Source organism: Notechis scutatus, chromosome Z, assembly GCF_049901735.1.
Source record: "Notechis scutatus isolate UNSWTSFEM ecotype Mainland chromosome Z, rNotScu1.2, whole genome shotgun sequence".
In the NCBI taxonomy this organism is placed as follows: Eukaryota; Metazoa; Chordata; class Lepidosauria; order Squamata; family Elapidae; genus Notechis; species Notechis scutatus.
The window spans coordinates 10,420,092-10,437,927 of record NC_142025.1 but is presented as its reverse complement, the minus strand read 5'-3'; the positions used below and the strand labels follow the sequence as shown (position 1 = coordinate 10,437,927).

The 17,836-nt window shown below is 36.7% G+C and overlaps 1 protein-coding gene across 3 annotated transcripts in view; it reads left to right on the top strand.

Moving 5' to 3' along the window:
- PTPRN2 (protein tyrosine phosphatase receptor type N2) overlaps window positions 1-17,836 on the top strand; it is a 753,919-nt gene that overhangs the window by 637,535 nt on the left and 98,548 nt on the right. For all 3 annotated transcript variants that reach the window (XM_087946244.1, XM_087946246.1, XM_087946245.1), the window contains one exon: window positions 12,089-12,283. In XM_087946244.1, coding sequence (XP_087802370.1) covers window positions 12,089-12,283 — 195 coding nt within the window. The remainder of the gene's footprint in view (window positions 1-12,088; window positions 12,284-17,836) is intronic.

Genomic DNA, 17,836 nt, shown 5'->3' with positions numbered 1-17,836 from the left:
TGTCATGCTGCCCCCTGCTGAAGGTATTTAATAAATGAGTTTTTGTCCAGCTCATAGTGATTGTGCTATTATTCTGGAAATAAAGTATTTTGTTGATTGAAAAAAAATCTTATTGTATGACTATATCACTTATGTATCATAAGCAAATAAGTAATGGAATTAAGTGAATATATTCAGAAAACAGAAAGGGAAGTTCTGGAGCAAGAAGAATCTCATTGAACCTTTCTAAAACAATGCAAACATATCTTAAGATGGATATGTCAGATATAAGATACTATATTCTGTGTTGACTTTAGTTTTTTAGAGTTAATATTGCTTTTTATTTGATGGAATAATAGTTAAGAAATAAAACTGTTTTTTCATGTTTTATCTCAGTTTCTATGTATGTATATAATAAGGAATTTGAGATCTCCTGATCCAAGACATCTCATTCTCTATGATTTCTCAAAATGCTGTTTACTTTTGTCCCCATCTCATATTTTAAGTTTCATCTATAGATGGAATTATGATATTTGGGTTTTTTAATTAAAGAGTTAAAAGGTAGTTTACATACAAGCTTACAGATGTAGGTCTACAAGTATCAAGAAGGGTATTGATAATACTGTATACTGAATCCAGATTTATCCTTAGGGTAGACCTCTGAAATAAGTGGAACATTAGTTAATAATGATTAAATGTCATTGTTCTCCATTGTGGTGGAGATTGGGTTATCAGGATTGGGTTATCGTCGCTGCTTGCTGATTGGACTGAGTCTGTCAGATCTTTGAGAACACTCCCCTGTGGCTAAGGGTGCCCCAGAAATTTATTCGGTTAGCTAGCTAGACGACAAATTTTTTTTGCTCCTACAAAACTCAAATCTATAGAAAATTAGGCCTAAATTACTCAAAAAACAATCCTGTATGCTATTTCCTGGGCAGCCAGTCCAGTCTACTACTTAGGCAGCTGTCAAAACGGAATAAAAGATCAGTCAGGGCTTTGGCCCAGACTATCCGACAATGGATCGGCTGAAGGCCAATCTGCACCGATTGTAAAGTATTTCAGGGAGGTGTATTAGACTAAACATCCACACTATTCCCTGTGTTTGGCTTGGGAGGGCTTTTGGCAGCTTCAAACGGCCGCCTCAGAAGTCTGCAATTATTATGGCAGTGCTTTAAACGGGGCCAAAGACCAGCTGTAGATAAAAATCACGATTAACGGCCGGATCTTCTCCAGGTTAACTGGTCTGGGGGAGTTTTCTCATGTCCTTAGAGCCACAGGGCAATAATTCCTGAGCAAGCTTGAGCACTGGGGATCGTTAACAAGGCGGATTCCATCCAACACGCTAGCCGCGTGAACAGGAGAGTGGAGGAGACAGCTCGCAGGCCATCATGCTCTCTCAGCCCTGCAGCCCCAAATATTTCAGCCTCCTCTGCAAGTCCCAAGCCAACGGATAGAGCTGCAGGGACTCAAAAGAGCTCCAAGGCAGCTGAGCAGGGCGAGCGCCGCAGGGATAAAGCACTAGACAGATTGCGGGCTAAGGAACAAAAAGGGGCCCAAAAGAGCTCAGAAATGGTGCCTAACAGCTCCATGACAGATTTCCGCCAAAGCGAGGAGTGACCGTTACAAAGAGGAGCCAGGTCTCTTCAATCTGACAGGAGAGTTTTATCAGAAGCAGCCACTGGGGGACCTGAAGAGCAGAATGTGATGCCCTTAGAACCAGAGTGATCCCTGAGGCTACCTTTACTCTCACATCAGTGGGACTTCGTCCTTCAGTGGGACAAGAGCCTGAATTCCAATTTAACATGCAGGTTCTGTTAGCTGAGGCAGTGAAGCAGGGTGTATCAGCTGTCTTAAAACAAACCAGGCGATCACTTTCTGAGGCTTCATTTTCCTCCTCAAGGCATAGCAGGAGACAAAGGTCTCATTATGAGGATGAACTCTCCATTCATTCAGGGTCCACTACTTATGCTTCTGCTGGGAGTACTCATTCCAACCCATCTGACATGGGGCAGCTGATGGATAGAAATTATTCTGACAACGAGGGCCTTGATTCTGATGAAACCACAATTTCAGGCCTTTTCCAGCCTGCCATATACAAGTCGCTCCTCTTTAAGGCAAAGAATGCCACAGGGCAAGGCATGGCTCCTGAACCACAGGATCCAACAAATCTTTCTGAAGACCCCAATGACCCATTGTTTTCGAAAAGACCATAACAGCAGATGTTATCCCTGCGCCAAAGATGTTCACAACAGCCATCCAAAAGCAGTGGTCTTCTCTTGGGTCGAGTCCATGCCCTTCCTCCCTGGACAGAAGGTTGTTCAATGTGGGAGCTGATCTCTCCAAAGCTCTGGAAGTGCCTGCTGTGGACGCCCCAGTAGCGGCCCTACAATCCAACTCTAACATTCCTGGGGAGCCCGAGGATTTGTTAAAGACAGAGGACAAGAGGGATGAACAAACGTTACAGAGAACGCATCAGCATCATGGGCAGTGGAGGCCTCCACGGCCACATCTTTTTTTAACAGGGCATCTCTCATCTGATTACAAGAGCTGCAAGAGAGAATTCCACTTGAGGATGTCAGGTCACACTAGCATATAAATAACCTCCTAGCAGCTATGGAGTTCTCAGCTGATGCCACCCTCAGTGCAGCCAGATTTGCCTCTAAGGCAATAGGATTGGCTATAGTCTCTCGCCGCCTGCTCTGGCTCAGGCAGTGGCAGGCTGATATGAGACATAAGTGGAGGTTGGCCACAAAGTGCTGGTGGACTCCAAAGACAAGGGGAAGATCTTACCTTCCAGATCCAGAGGGGTGACTTCCGATCGATGCCTTATTTCAGATGTCCCTACTGTAGGACACCCGAAGCTGGAGGGGGGGTTGCTAGACCGCAGAGGCCTTTCACCCCCAGGCAGGATCAACCTCAGGAGAGGACAGGTAGAAATTGCCCACTTAATAACAAGCGGCCCTTTTGAGGGGCTGGGGGTCATCCCTTCTGACACCCCAGATAAATCTACTGTCAACTCTCCCATTGGGGGACGTCTGGCTTTGTTTGCCAGACATTGAGAGGAAGTAACCACTGACACCTGGGTCCTGGAAATGGTCCATTTGGGTCTCTCTCTAGAGTTCCTATCCATACCACCGAGGTTTTTCATTCGTTGTCCTGTTTCTGAAACAGAGAGAGAAAGGTCCTCATGGAAACAGCTATTCAGCATCTGCTGGAGATCCAGACTATTCAACCGATGCCTGAGGATCAACAGGACATGGGATTTTATTCCATCTTGTTTGTAATCCCAAAGGCCTCGAGGGGATAGAGGGCAATTCTGGATTTGAAGCGTCTTAACCGTCGGGTTAAATACAGGAGGTTTAAGATGCACTCTCTCCATTCTATTCTGGAGGGAATTAGGGAGGGGGATTTTCTTACCTCCATAGATTTAATTGAGGCCTACCTTCATGTCCCCACTCTTCTGGCCCATAGACAATTTCTCAGGTTCTGCTACAATGATAGGCACTTTCAGTACAGGACTTTGCCCTTTGGACTTTCATCTGCTCCCAGAACATTTACAAAGCTATTGGCAGCCCTGGCAGCCCACCTTAGGGCCATTCCAGTCAGAGTCCAGTGCTATCTGGATGATATACTGGTCCAGTCATCCTCCCCTCTTGAGCAGCAGAGGATTTGGAGATCACCATTCAGGTGCTCCAGGAGCATGGCTTCTCTGTCAATGAGGCCAAGAGTCACTTTGCTCCCACCAATAGTTTGCTCTATCTGGGAGCTGTAATAGATACCATTTCCTGCAGGGTGTCCTTGTCCCAGGAGCGTCAGGAGAGTATCAGGGAGTTGATTGGGCAAGTAAAATCTAAAAACAGGGTACCCAGACATCCATCCTTCCAAAGTTGTTAAAATGAGGACCCAGATTGTTGGGTGCACTATGCTAACATTGTAAACTGCTCAGAGAGTGCTGTAAAGCATTGTGGAGTGGTATTTAAGTAAGTGCTATTGTTATTTGCATAGGTCGTATTTTGAATTGAGAACTTGATAGAGTTTAATTTTTATAAAAATATCTGACATTGTATGGGTCATAACAATGTATTTTACATCAGAGCTACAGTTACTACTGTAATATGAATGGAATAATTGTGGTTAAAACTTTCACTTATTCACTTTCACTTATTTAGGAAACTCGTTGATTACTTTATAGTATCTTTATAGTATCTTTGTAACCTATTTCTTAAGATTATCTTGATACAAAAGGGGTCTGTGATTGGAGAAAGGAGGGGATGAAAAAACTATTAACTTAGTATAGTAGAAAAGTGGAAGATTGACATGATGGCCAGAAATTTGTGCCTTTCACGCAGAATTGAAAGAAATGGAATATGCCACAAATAGAAATATTAACTGAGATTCTTTTGAATACAGAGAGCTTTAGGTAGATTATCCTTTTCTTTGAAAAACAACAACCAAATATTTCACCAGTATGTTATAAACAAGAATTGTACATTGAATATCTTGTGATCAGTTTCATATTCCAGTTTCCATTTCCATGAGATAATCATCCTATAGAATCTTATTTTCTGCCATTCATATCTAGATGCTAATTATTTTAATACATGCGTTATTGATTTGCCTTAGGAACTCATGGACCTGCTTTTTTTGTGTCACAGTTGCCCAAACATGAATTGCTTTCCTATGGTGGCATCTGTGTGGACCTCCTGCATAAAGGAGGTACAAATCTGCCTGGTTCCAAATTTCGTAAATATGGAATTGTTAGGTTGTGGATAAAAACACATGTGCCCATAGGGGAAGACAATGATAAAGCAATATTGGAACTCAGATTCTAAGCCCTGTTGTATAAAAGTGTTTTACTGAAAGCATGGAATCCTGTGGACACTTAGATAATAGTTGGCAAGCAATATACACATTATGTCCTTGTTCTGGATTTGACAGTTCAAAAGTATTTGGCTACTCAATTTTTTTTCTTTGAGATTTAAAGGAAAACAAAGCTCTGTTTATTTTATGTTATTTATTTATTTGCTGCCAATCTCACCTTGGGGCTCTTCTAGGCAGCTTACAACAGTTAAAAGGAAGAAATGAAGAGTGTAAACAAAACAGAAGTAAAATAATAAAAACCATGAAATAAACAATGAAAAAGAAAATAAGAATAATTCAATATGATAAGAACATGATGGCCAGGTGGAGAGCAGAGAGCAATGTGGGGGGTGGAAGGTTGGAAGTAAAGTCTGCCATCAATCCAAGAAGCCACTTCCAGCATGGAATTCCCCACTGAGTCCTCAGGCCAACCGGTAGAGCCCGGTTTTTAGGCTCTTGAGAAAGGATAGGAGGGCAAGGGCAGATCTTACTTTAGAGGATAAGGTGTTCCAAAAGACAGGCAGTACAGCAAAGAAGGTTCTTCTTCTGGATCCCAATAGTTGGAATTCTTTGATTTATGAAATCCCTCTCTGCCAGCACAAATAGGATGGGTTTGTCTTAGCAGAACAAGACAGTTTATCAGGTAGCCTGGATTTATGACATTAAGTGCTTTAAAGGTCATAACTAATATCTTGAATTGCACTCAGAAGCAGACCAGTGAATTAATGCAGCAGAGGTGTAATATGGACTATCCTAGAGGCCCCCAAAGACTAGGTCTTGCTGCCGCAGTTTGCAGCAACTTGAAACTTCTTAAAGGATTTTAAGGGTCAGCCCATGTAGAAAGCTTTGCAGTACTCCAGACAAGAGATTACTAGGGCTTAAGTAACTGAATGCAGAGAGTCATGATTCAGGAAAAATTGCAGTTAGTGCATAAACCAGAGCTATGCAAAAGCTGTACTGTGGTGCAGTTCTACTGTGCTTTACAAAAGCCTCAAAGATCCTGCCATTTGAAGTTCAAGATCTGCTATAAACTGAGCATTCGAGGACAGCAGTGGGAAAGATGAAATGCAAATTTAAGATGTGACATTCAGTAAAATTGAGAGACTGCCTATTCCCAACTGCATCTGCCTATCCCATCAGGTTAAACAGAAGAGGTAATGTTTCAGGCCCTGCATCAGGACCCAGGAGATGAGGAGCCTGTTCTGCCATGGGACCTGCCCTGGGGGAACACCATTCACCCTGAAGTGAGATTGGTTCCATTTCTCCCAGGCTTCTGAAAATCCCTTAAAAGCTAGTTATGTCAACAGGCCTGAGCATTACAAGGGAATGGTAACTCAATTAAATGGCTCCATTCTTTATCTGATGTTCTCTTTTAAGCTTTTTATAACAGTTAATTTTTTGTAGTTTTGAATGTTTTTAAAATAGTTTTATTGTTGTTTTATATGTCACCTAAAAGATATTGCACGAGAATCTCATGAGATGGGCAGCCATATAAATGTAAGGAGAATTAATTAATAAGACTTGTTAGTTCTAGTTTGCAGTTTCTTTTAAACTGTACCAGAGACAAATTCTTTTTGTGTATAATCATGCTTGGCCAATTAAGTATTCTATAATTAAGTATTCTAATATTTAGGGTTTCAGTTACTTGTTGTGTGATACATGATTTTTATAATTATTTTGAAATAATCATTGGTAACCAAGGCTGCCATCACCTAATTTTGGTTAGGTCAGATAACCAAACCAGATTCTTAGTGAGTGATTTATGAATCCAATACAGAACTTATTGTTCAGAAGTAAAGCCAGAATACATGTTTAAGTTAAATTTTTTCCCTTTTTATATGGGAAGAAATATAATTTAAACAAATTCCTAAAACGTGATTTGATATTGACTTTAATGGGGAACATGACATTTTATAAAGGAAGACTTGTCCCTCTTGTGCAAATATTATTTCATGTTGCTTTTGACAACATGAGAAAAGGCGAGTCCTAGCTGGGTCCTTCAGACAGTCACAGAAAAAGTAAAAGAGAGATATAAGAACCTATTTTTCCCATTTTACTGCACGTGTGCTATAACTAACTATTTGAAGCTGGAAAAGCTACAGAAAGATTTTCCTTGATTGCTTGCTTCCTTTCTACTCTTCAGTTTGGAGTCAAGGTAAGGTTTTTTTAAAAATGATAGAAGTAGGGAATTTAGGTTTAGCAGGTAATGGGGGAGGGGAAAAGAGCATGAATCTGTACCTCCAGCTTTTCCTTTTCTTTCTTTCCTTTTTTCCCTTTTTTTCTACTTTTCTTTTCAGAGATGTGGCTTTCTGGGGGTGAGATAGTTAAAGCAAGGGAAAAGTTTTGAAAAGCTTGTCCTAAAGTTGCCGCCTTTCCAAGCAGAGGTTAGCTTCCCAATAAATAATTCTTTTCGCTGATGATGTAAAGCTGTTCAATACCACAGACAATACTGCTACCCTTCAAAAAGATCTCGACTATGTATCTGAATGGTCAAACAAATGGCAACTTCAAATCTCAACAAATAAATGCTCTGTCTTACATATTGGCAAAAAAAATCAGAAAATAAAATACAAGCTGAATAGTCAAGATCTTGTTGATGACCCAAGCTCTGTAAAGGACCTTGGAATACTCACCTCTAATGATCTAAGTGCTAGAGCCCACTGCAACTACATAGCCAAAAAGGCATTAAGAGTTGTTAACCTAATCCTACGTAGCTTTTTTCTCTGGTAATATCACACTACTAACCAGAGCATACAAAACATTTGCTAGACCAATACTCGAATACAGTTCATCAGTCTGGAACCCTCATTACGTATCTGATATTAGCACAATTGAGAAAGTCCAGAAATATTTCACAAGAAGAGTTCTCCACTCTTCTACTCGTTGTAGAATACCTTATGCCACCAGACTTGAAATTCTAGAACTAGAAAACCTTGAATTACGCCGTCTTCGGTCTGACTTAAGCATGGTATATAAAATCATACATTGCAATGTCCTACCTGTCAATGAATACTTCAGCTTCAACCATAACAACACAAGAGCACACAATAGATACAAACTCAAAGTAAACCGCACCAAACTTGATTGCAGGAAATACGACTTCAGCAACAGAGTGGTCAACGTCTGGAATACTCTACCCGACTCTGTAGTCTCTTCCCCAAACCCCAAAAACTTTAACCTTAGACTGTCTACTATTGACCTCACCCCCTTCCTAAGAGGTCTGTAGGGGGCGTGCATAAGCGCACCAACGTGCCTACCGTCCCTGTCCTATTGTTTCTCTTATTCTTCTTTTTATTTTTCTTATATGTACCCATTTCATGTATTCACAACTATGTATACACTTATACTTATTATCTTGTAAACAATTGGCAAATCAAATAAATAAATAAATAAATAAATAAATAAATAAATAAATAAATAAATAAATAAATAAATAAATAAATAATAAATAAATAAATAAATAAATAAATAAATAAATAAATAAATAACAAGAGCCAGGAAAGGTTAGCATCCTCCTAATGCCCAGCTGACTGGAACAGAAGCTCCAAAAGCAGCCTCCATTTTCTGCGAGGAATTGTCAGGATGCTGAAAATTGTGGCTGCTTTCAGGAGACATAGGGAGCAGGTCAATTTTGGGATATGTTGCAGGATGGTAGCCTTGAGAAAAATCTGCCAGGTCCATAATAGATTCTTTTCATTTTGAAGAAATCAAAAATGTGGATAACTACCCCAGTTGTTCTTTTTAAGTATATTTATTTTGTATTATCATAAAAGGTAAAATGTAAACAGTTGTAAGTGTAAGAAGCAGTCATAAGTCCCTTTTTTAAATGTTGGAACTGTCAAAAGTAAATGGTATCTGCCATTCTTTTTGCATAGTTCATAGAGCATCTACTTTGTGTATGTGCATGTGTGCTGGGTTATATATTTGTGTTCTTGTAAATAAAAGAAATTAGTATGGAGATAATTATTTCATTTTTAGCTCATTGATTTCCTTTTATTTCATTTCATGTTTCCCTTATCCTAATATTTCATAGGACAATAACAACAATCAAGTGCTTTCTTTGAACAAGACTTCTACACTTCTCAACTGTCACTTTCTCTCACTCTTCTTGAACAAATGCTCCAGTTTTAAGTTTGATAGGTTTCTTTTTTTTCAACATCCTAAATATTTGAATAGATTATATTTAAATAAATATAGAATAGCCTTTTCAAAAGTCAGATTAAATTGTTGCCATCAAATATGCTGTACAGTGTGGTAAATTTCAAAACATACCCATAATCCAAAGGTTTTTTTTCCTATAACAGTACTGATTCTGAAATGGTGGATCATGGTACTACAAATTTTATAAACATCTTCAGCAGGAAGTCATCTGGTCTGATTTTAAATCTAAACCAGGAAGAGATACTTCTGAGTAGATAAAATGTTTTACTTGCAGAAATCCTAAAATTACAATGACAACAGATTTTAAACAATAACTATAAAAACAAGGCTTCTAATAACAAATCAATGGATTGGGGCTTTAATTTTGTTATATGTTATTTGTTAAATATTTTACTTTTTAAACTTTTGTGTAATGTCAAGTTTAGATTATATTTATAACTTGCTTTTGGGCCTTTTGCCTGTAAATAAAATATAATTAGTTTTTATTGTTCGGAGTTGCTTTTGGTGTTTGGATAAACAGAAAGCTGGGATATAAATTCAATAATAATAAAATGTAAATTAGAAGAATGGCAGGTATGAACTATAAGAACAATTTTATTACTAATTCAGCATTTATTTTGTGAATATGATTGCTAATTTAACAGTTAGCACACCTCCATTTAGTTCTTATCAAATCATAGCTCTACTCCATAGAGTCATGTGAAAAATTCCCATTTGCAGCGATATTGTATAAGACTGGGGTCTTCAAGCTTGACAGCTTTAAGACTTGGGGACTTCAACTCCCAGAATTTCTCCTCTAGTCATGTTAACTGAGAAATTCTGGGAATTGAAGTCCACAAGTCTTAAACTTGCCAAGTTTGAAGACCCTTGGTATAAGACATCCTACCTCCTATAAAACTTTTATGTTTCAGTCTAAATCTAACAATCTAAAATATATTTCAATTGTTTCTCCATCTCATAAAAGCACATACAGTATTACCTATTTGTTTTATAATAACTATATGGAAATACTGCACTGATTGCTAAGATAGCAGTTAATACCGTCAAATCATATATTAATATATTCTTTTAATTGCTACTTGAGAGCAGACTCTGCCTTAAGTTTAGATAGGTATTACTGTAGTTTCAGCACAGTTTAAAATATGGGTGAAATAGTTAAAAATGTTGCACTCTTTTGCATGTACATACACACTACAATATGATGTATATGCTCCAGCTGAAAAAAAATATGTTTGGATTACAAAGCAAGAGGCACGTATGACTGGATTTATTCATATTTTTTGGTTTTATTTAGATAACAGTCAGGATAGACAACAGTATCTAAACAATATATGTGACATAATGATTGCCCCCTTTTATGTACAAGCCCTATGAAATGTATATAACAATGTTAAAAAGGGGATGGGGGATTAGATTGCTTGGTCAGCCTACTACGTGATGTTGACTCCCTCTCCCAGCCAGCAGACATCCTTGTTTGTATCTTGTGGTTTGTAGCTTCACAATTCAGCCTGTGCTTGATTATTCAACAAACCATCATTAAACAAGCTTCATGTGGAGTACAAAATATTTTTTTATTCTAACAGTTTATTTAGTGACAGAGAAGATCTTAGCATTTTCACTGTTACATGCATGACCCTCATGGTGGTTTGAACATCAACAGTGTTTTAAGCCTAATAAATGAAATAGATGTTCCAGAAGGAACTGGGGGCTTTGCTACATGGTCCTTCCAAAGCCCTGGTAACATCCTGGAATCAAATATGTCTGAGGCTTTAGACAGGATCTTGCCTGTGCAGCCTCTCTTGACCCATCACTCCCAACACACCCCATAGTTCATGGAGGAGCAGCAGATTCTGAAAAGGGCTAAGAGACGCCTAAAATGGAGGAAAATGAGGGATAAAGCCAATAGGACACAACTTTAGAGCTTCTATTAAGCCCTGGTAAGAACAGTGAAACACCATTATTTCTCCACCTTTATTGCATGGTCAGCTGATAGCCCTGTTCAGGATTACCTATTTCCTCCTGGGGCAGGAAGGTTTGTGGGATCATCTTCAGAGCCTATGTCTCTGTGTTCAGCAACCCATTTGGCTTTCCATTGGGAATTGAAAAAAAGTTATTGGGCAGATGTTGTGCAATTGTCAATGGGGGCTTCCTGAATTTGCCTCTTGAGGAAGGTCAGCATGCACTGGTAAGAATTAGTTCATATTTTTTCTGCATTCTCTCACTAGTACATCTTGGCTATCTTTGTAATATCTTTGCTATTGGTATTTATTGCTTCTGCATTCTGTCTTTTACCTAAGGAATATAATGCAATGTATGGAGGAAAGGCATTTCTCTCATGGGTACTGTACTTTCCTCATTTAGTCCATCTAGAAATATCCTTGCGAATTAGATTAAGGTCAGGGAAGGTGATTGGTATAAAATTACCTAGTGGCTTCTATGACTATGAAGATTTGAACTCATAATCTAATATACTAATGGTTTTTTTTTAAATACTGATCATAAATTTGGTACTAAGCTCTTTTTTTGTGAAATTAGCACATTTTATGCACAAAAATAACATTGTTTCAAATCAGTGGGATAGAAAAATAAGCTCTTTAAGTGCTAGTTAGAAATCTACCAATATAACCATTTTTATCCTACTAAATCATACAATGTACAGTAATCATGGATGTACATTACACACAGATACAATATACTGTGTTTTATAGAAAGGGAAAAATATAATGTTACTCCTACAAAGAACTGTGCATTTTGTAATCCAAATATCCTTGACAAAGCCATGCAACAGTTGTTATGTTGCAATTAGTGTTGCAATAGTTGTATTTCAGCCTTTGATTTGTATATTTTTCAAATATACATTTTTTAAAATATATCAAGTATTAACTATGGAAATATGACTATGATACTGGTTGCAGTCTTACTTACATTAACATGAAAATGTTCGTGTTTATCAACTGGCACAGAGTTGTACATTCCAGCTTCAGAATTCCATATGTATTTAGTTTAGATTGATAATTCAGTCTATGTTTTCACAGGTCAATTCCTTCAGTGCTAAAATTTTAATCCTCTGTTGCTTTCTGTTTCTTAGGAATTATGCCGTCAGCGTATGGCGGTGAAAACATCAGATTGTTCAGAACCTCTACATGCTTCTCGTATTAATAGCATATCTTCACAATTTAGCGATGGACCTATTCCAAGTCCTTCTACTCGAAGCAGCACTTCATCCTGGTACGAAGAACCGGTCCAGTCTAATATGGACATCTCCACTGGTCACATGATATTGGTAAGGCATTGAAGCAACATTTTAACCTTTTTTTGAATTTATTTGAACTACAGAAAGCACAGCAAATCTAGAATTTTTAAAGCAACAGCATCAACTTAATAAAAATACTTATTAGGCATATTTATTCTGGTTTCACTTCTTGTTGTAGATTTGGTATTTGATGTACTATTAATTTTATGTAATATTAATAATAAAATTATTAATGTAATTTCTATTGTGGATGTTGTATGATCAATAAACTATAATAAAATCTGGTTCTTATTAGAGTAGATAAAATTTAATAAATGAATTTTAACTTTAAGATTTAAATTCCTGCAATGTTTACTATTATTGTTTCCATCATTTTAACTTTAACATTTCTTTATTGACAATTTTTTGTTTTTATTTTACTGAATTTGTTCATAATAAATCCAGGCAGCTGCAGTCTGTGGTATATCGTTCTCATGGAACAATGATGTCTAATTCCAATCATTGATATATGTAGGGATAAGTGGCTATTAGAAAATCTTCTGAACATATTTTGAAGCGGGTTGGAAAAAGAATTAATTTAAAATATATGTATAATAATATGGCAATGAATCCATTTAAGATAGTCCCTCAGAAAAGTTAATATTCTTAGGGAATAAATTCAACGGATGAAATATGATTTGTACAGTCATATTTTGAAATATGAAAGGGTTCCAGGTTTAAGTCACATTGATAGCCCAAACGTGTCTATTTATATAATTGAATGAATGTTATAATATTATGACCGAAGTTCTCTAGAATTATGAAAGAATCATGCCAATGGAAACTCATAAAGAATCCAAAGAAACTCAAATCCTCTTGCATTACAAGAAATTAGTTATTTCTTTTTCATAAGCAAACTCTATTTATCTAAACCTACCTTGATAAATTCTTTAAATTATGAATTTGATTTAAAAGAAGTCAAACAAGGTTTCATCTTTTCTTGTTAAATAACTTCCCCAATTTTTGTTTAAGGTGTATGCAGTATTCAGAATAGGCAAGGACACTTCAGATGTGGTATGGATACCCTTTTTGTATTTGATGACTTTTCCTTACAAAAGCTGTACCTTTTCCTGGGCTGCTTAACCTGATTGCTGAGGTGGTGGAAAAGTTCCCTGAACTTAATAATAATGTTTCAGGATTTCAACATACCTTCCTCAATTAAGAAGTTTGAGGGTGCTAGTTATTTATGACTGCTATATCAACCATGGCGATGGTTGAAGTCCATTGAGGACTTGATGTATGGATGCTGTATTTATCTTTTGTCTCAAGGAAGAAGCAAATGATTTAAAATTGGGAGACACTGAACTTTGCTCCTGGTTATGGACAGATCATTATCTGATTGCTATGAAATTCTGTAGTATGAGTCTTTCTCTGCAGTCCATTCCAAATGTGACGTAGATACACTTGGTTTTTCAGAAATTTCTCTGGGAATTTTCTGAGAATCTGGAGGGGACAGCTTAACTAAGACTCTTGTTTAGAGGAATGAAAGATTGGGTTGCTTTGAAGTGGTCTTTTTATAAGTTCAATCTTGAACCTACACAGTGGTGATTTGAGTTGTAGACAAGAAATATTTTGCTGTTATTGTGTCAATTTAAGGGAATATTGTCAAAAACTCTGCAAAACAATTCTGAAGAATTTTCACAGCATTTGATAGACAAAACTTTTCAAATCCAATATGAGCTTTATGCCAGCTGGGCAGTGAATGGAGATGACAAGGCCTTGTCTTGTAAAGTGCCCTGGAATCATTTTAAGTCTTTGAACCCTGAAGAAATGAATAGGGCCCTCTGGGAGAGAATTCTAACAATTCTCAGTTGGATCCCTGCCTCTCATGATTTGTTAATGATTCTGGACCTTGAATTTGAGCAGAAATCAATGCTTTTTTTAAGTGAAAGGATATTTTTTCTATCTCTGAAGAAGGAGATGGCACATCCAATCTAGAAGCCTTTGTTCAAGGCAATCAACTTGAACAATCTTCCTTTTCATAGAAACGTTGTAGGGAAAGTGGTGTGTACCTAGTTGCAAAGGATTTTAGAGAAAGTGGATTATCTGGACCTTTATAAGTCATAACTCAGGATAGAAAGCAGCCTGCAAACTGTAACTGTATTGGTCTCATTATGAATAACCTTCAGAGAGATCAAGCTCAGGGGAAATTACACCCTCTGTTCCTCATTGATTGCTGAGCAGTTTTTGATATTAACAACCATGTTATCCTTCTGGGCTATCACCAAAGGATTAGGGCAGGGTGAGGGTTCCTGACCAATCAGTTCCAGTTGGAAAGTGGGGGTGGAAATGAGACAAATTTCCACAGCTAACTTGCTGCAGCAACTCACCATGGCCAACTCCGTACAGCCAACTCTCTGTAGTCAACTCACCACTGCCAACTTGCTGCAGGACAACTCACAATGGCCAACTCACCACGGGACAACTCGCTGCAGGACAATTTAACAATTCTATTTAATTATTTAAAATAAATAAAAATTAATTTTAATTTTTGCCATTCACATTTCATTCTGTCCTCCTTTTGCATTTTTTATTTTATTCCACCATTTCTTTGATATTAGTGTAATTATTGTCCTGCAGCAAGTTGTCCTATGGCGAGATGGCCATGGCAAGTTGTCCTGCAGTGAGTTGGCTATGGCGAGTTAGCTGTAGTGAGTTGGTCATGGCAAGTTGACTATGGCGAATTGTCATAGACCCACAGGGGGAAAGGAAGAAATAAGAGTTCTATCTGGTACCTCTGCTTTGTGAAATAACTCAGAGATATTTCTTCAATCTTCTCCTGTGATTTTTAATATTTTATTTATTTATTTGATTGTTATCTCATCTTTGTTACTTTGTAAGTAACTCAACTCAAACATATACTTCTTCCTCCTCCTCTTTCCTTCTCCAACCTGTGAGGTGGGTTGGGCTGAGAGAGGGGGAATGGGGAGGTTACCTGCTCTTCTACAATCTGGTAGAAATTTTGGCAATAAATACATAAATAAATATGCTTAAAAGTCTTTACAATTTTAATGTGTGATCAATGTCCAACTAAACTGGAAATGGAAATTTACATATTTTTTACATTTTTCTGATGAATTTAATATTAAGATGGTATCAGTTCGATTCAGTGAACCTTGTTTTTTAGGTTATCAAATAAATGTATTTTGATTAAGTTGTTAGGATTCAGAAGTTGTTATATGGTATAATTACCATATAACATAATAAATTTTGGGAATACTAACTGTGTATTACAGGGCTCATCCAAGCAGCAAGAGGAAGAACATGGAGAAGATCAGCTAGAGAATGGGGGTGGGGGGGGGGCTGCAGGAGTGAGCAACAATGGTATGTAGAGTAGCCAAAAGAGCACAGACCTGGAGAGTTTGTGGGTGGGGGACTTGTAGCTGAATCTCAGCTGCTAAAGGGGCCCAGCTGGGAAAGAGGCAATAAGATGGAGTCAGCAGTTCATGCAGGAGAGGAAAAGCATAAGATCCTAATAATGGTGTGATCCTTGCCCAACAGGAACAAATGGGATTGCTAAAATTATATCACCAAGTAGTGCAGTCAAATAATATTTTATCTAACTACCTCTTTGCTTAACAACAGAAAATTTTATCCCCAATGAGAGTCATCATATGAGGACTACCTGTATTTTATCCAATTATTTAATGAAATCATTGCTGCATTTTTTTTAAACAAATTTTATTAATTTTTAAAAGCATGCAAAACATACAAGATAAACATAAACCTTTTTTCTAAAAATTATTTGAAAGTTTTACAACATTAACACATTTCCTTACAATCACATATTTTCCCTTTCTAACTCGCTTTATTTTCTTCTATCTTTCTCTCCATTGTCCTTTTCTAACCCTTCTCCAAGGTTTTATTAGCTCATTCAAACATAAACACATAAGAACACAAAACATATAAACATTAAAAAAAAAAACATCTTTTCTGAAAGTTGCTTAATCCCGGGTCAAAACTCTTTGTACAGACACCAACTCAAATTCATATTCATTTTATATGCCATTCCATATCTTATTACCATTTTCAATTTTTTATATAGCTTCTTCTCTCTCTTAGATTCTCTTAATTTTATTTTATTTATCTCATCTCAATTCAAATCATAATATTTATTATTCTTTGTATGTTTATTTCCAGCTATCGATTTATCTTTCTTCTTTAAAAAAAAAGCTTCTTCTGTACACTAATTGGAGTATGACGCCTTTTACCTCTTTCCCCTACATTTATAATACTTAATATAAAATACCTAACTTACATTGGGATTCTGTTTGGTACATTCTAAAATTATACAATATTATCAATACCAATACTAATCTATTCATTAATATTCATATTCTTTTATATCATAAACACTTAGCACATTACTTTTCAATTAATTAACATACTTTTGTGGGAGCACCTACTTTCCATAATTATTCCCCCCCACATCACATATTTTAAATCATTATTTCATTAAGGTATTCCTGCTTCTCCTACTTCAAATCTCTCCTTTCAAAAAAAAAAAATTTCCACTGAAATAACACAATCTAATTAATATTGACATTCATTTATATCTTTCTCTCCAACTCCTTTATATCTTAACCATTTTATCCATTTCAATTAAATAACATGCCTTTTGGGAATACTTATATTTTCCACAATTATTTCCCCCTCCCACATCATATCTCAAATCCTTATTTCATGAAATGTTCCCCTTTTCTTAAGACAAGTTTCACTAAGTTATATTAAACATTTTATCACACTTTAAATTACACATTATTTCCAACTTTCTAAAATTATTTCTAAATACAAATATAAAAAACAATCTTATGTACCTTTAGAATCCCTTTATCAATAACGTTTACCCATTATCTCTAAAAAAACTTTTGTTTCTTTACATCTTGCTCTCTACTATTGAGGCTTCTCGTCCCCTTTCTCCCTTGCTTATTCTTCTCTCTGTCCTCTTTACCCCTTTGCCTCTCCACCTCCCTTTTTCTCTGCTTTCCTCCTTTCTGTTGTCTTCTAACATAATATCTCTTTTTCATCTTGTTTTTCTCTTTTTTGATTGCTTTTATAGGCCTTAAAGTCTCTTTTTCCTTTTTCTCTTTCTCCTTTCCTTCCCCAGCCAAAGTCACTTGTTCATCAAAAATGGCTTCTTTTTTGTCCCAGTCGTCCTGTTGTCCATTCAATTTTACATAAGTGTAGACCACCATTTCTAAATACTGAAAAAGAGTATCAAAAACGTCCTTCCCTTCTTGCTTTTCTTTTTCATATTTTTGATATAAAAGTTTCAATCTGTCCACAAGTAATGCCATTATAAAGAGAAAAAGTTTTCCCAAGCAACCACCCAAGTGCTTTTAATCAGAGATAATTCTCAAAAATGGTAAAATCACCAAGCAATCCAAGTAGGTTAATTCTTTTAAGCACTTTCTCCTTCACTTTCTCTTTCTGGGATTGGAGTTTGATCACAAAGTTCCATTTAATATATATTTTTCAGAAGCCTTGTTAGTATTTATAGCTCTTTAAAAATCCAGGCAATCTTCTCCTTATTTTCAAATTCTA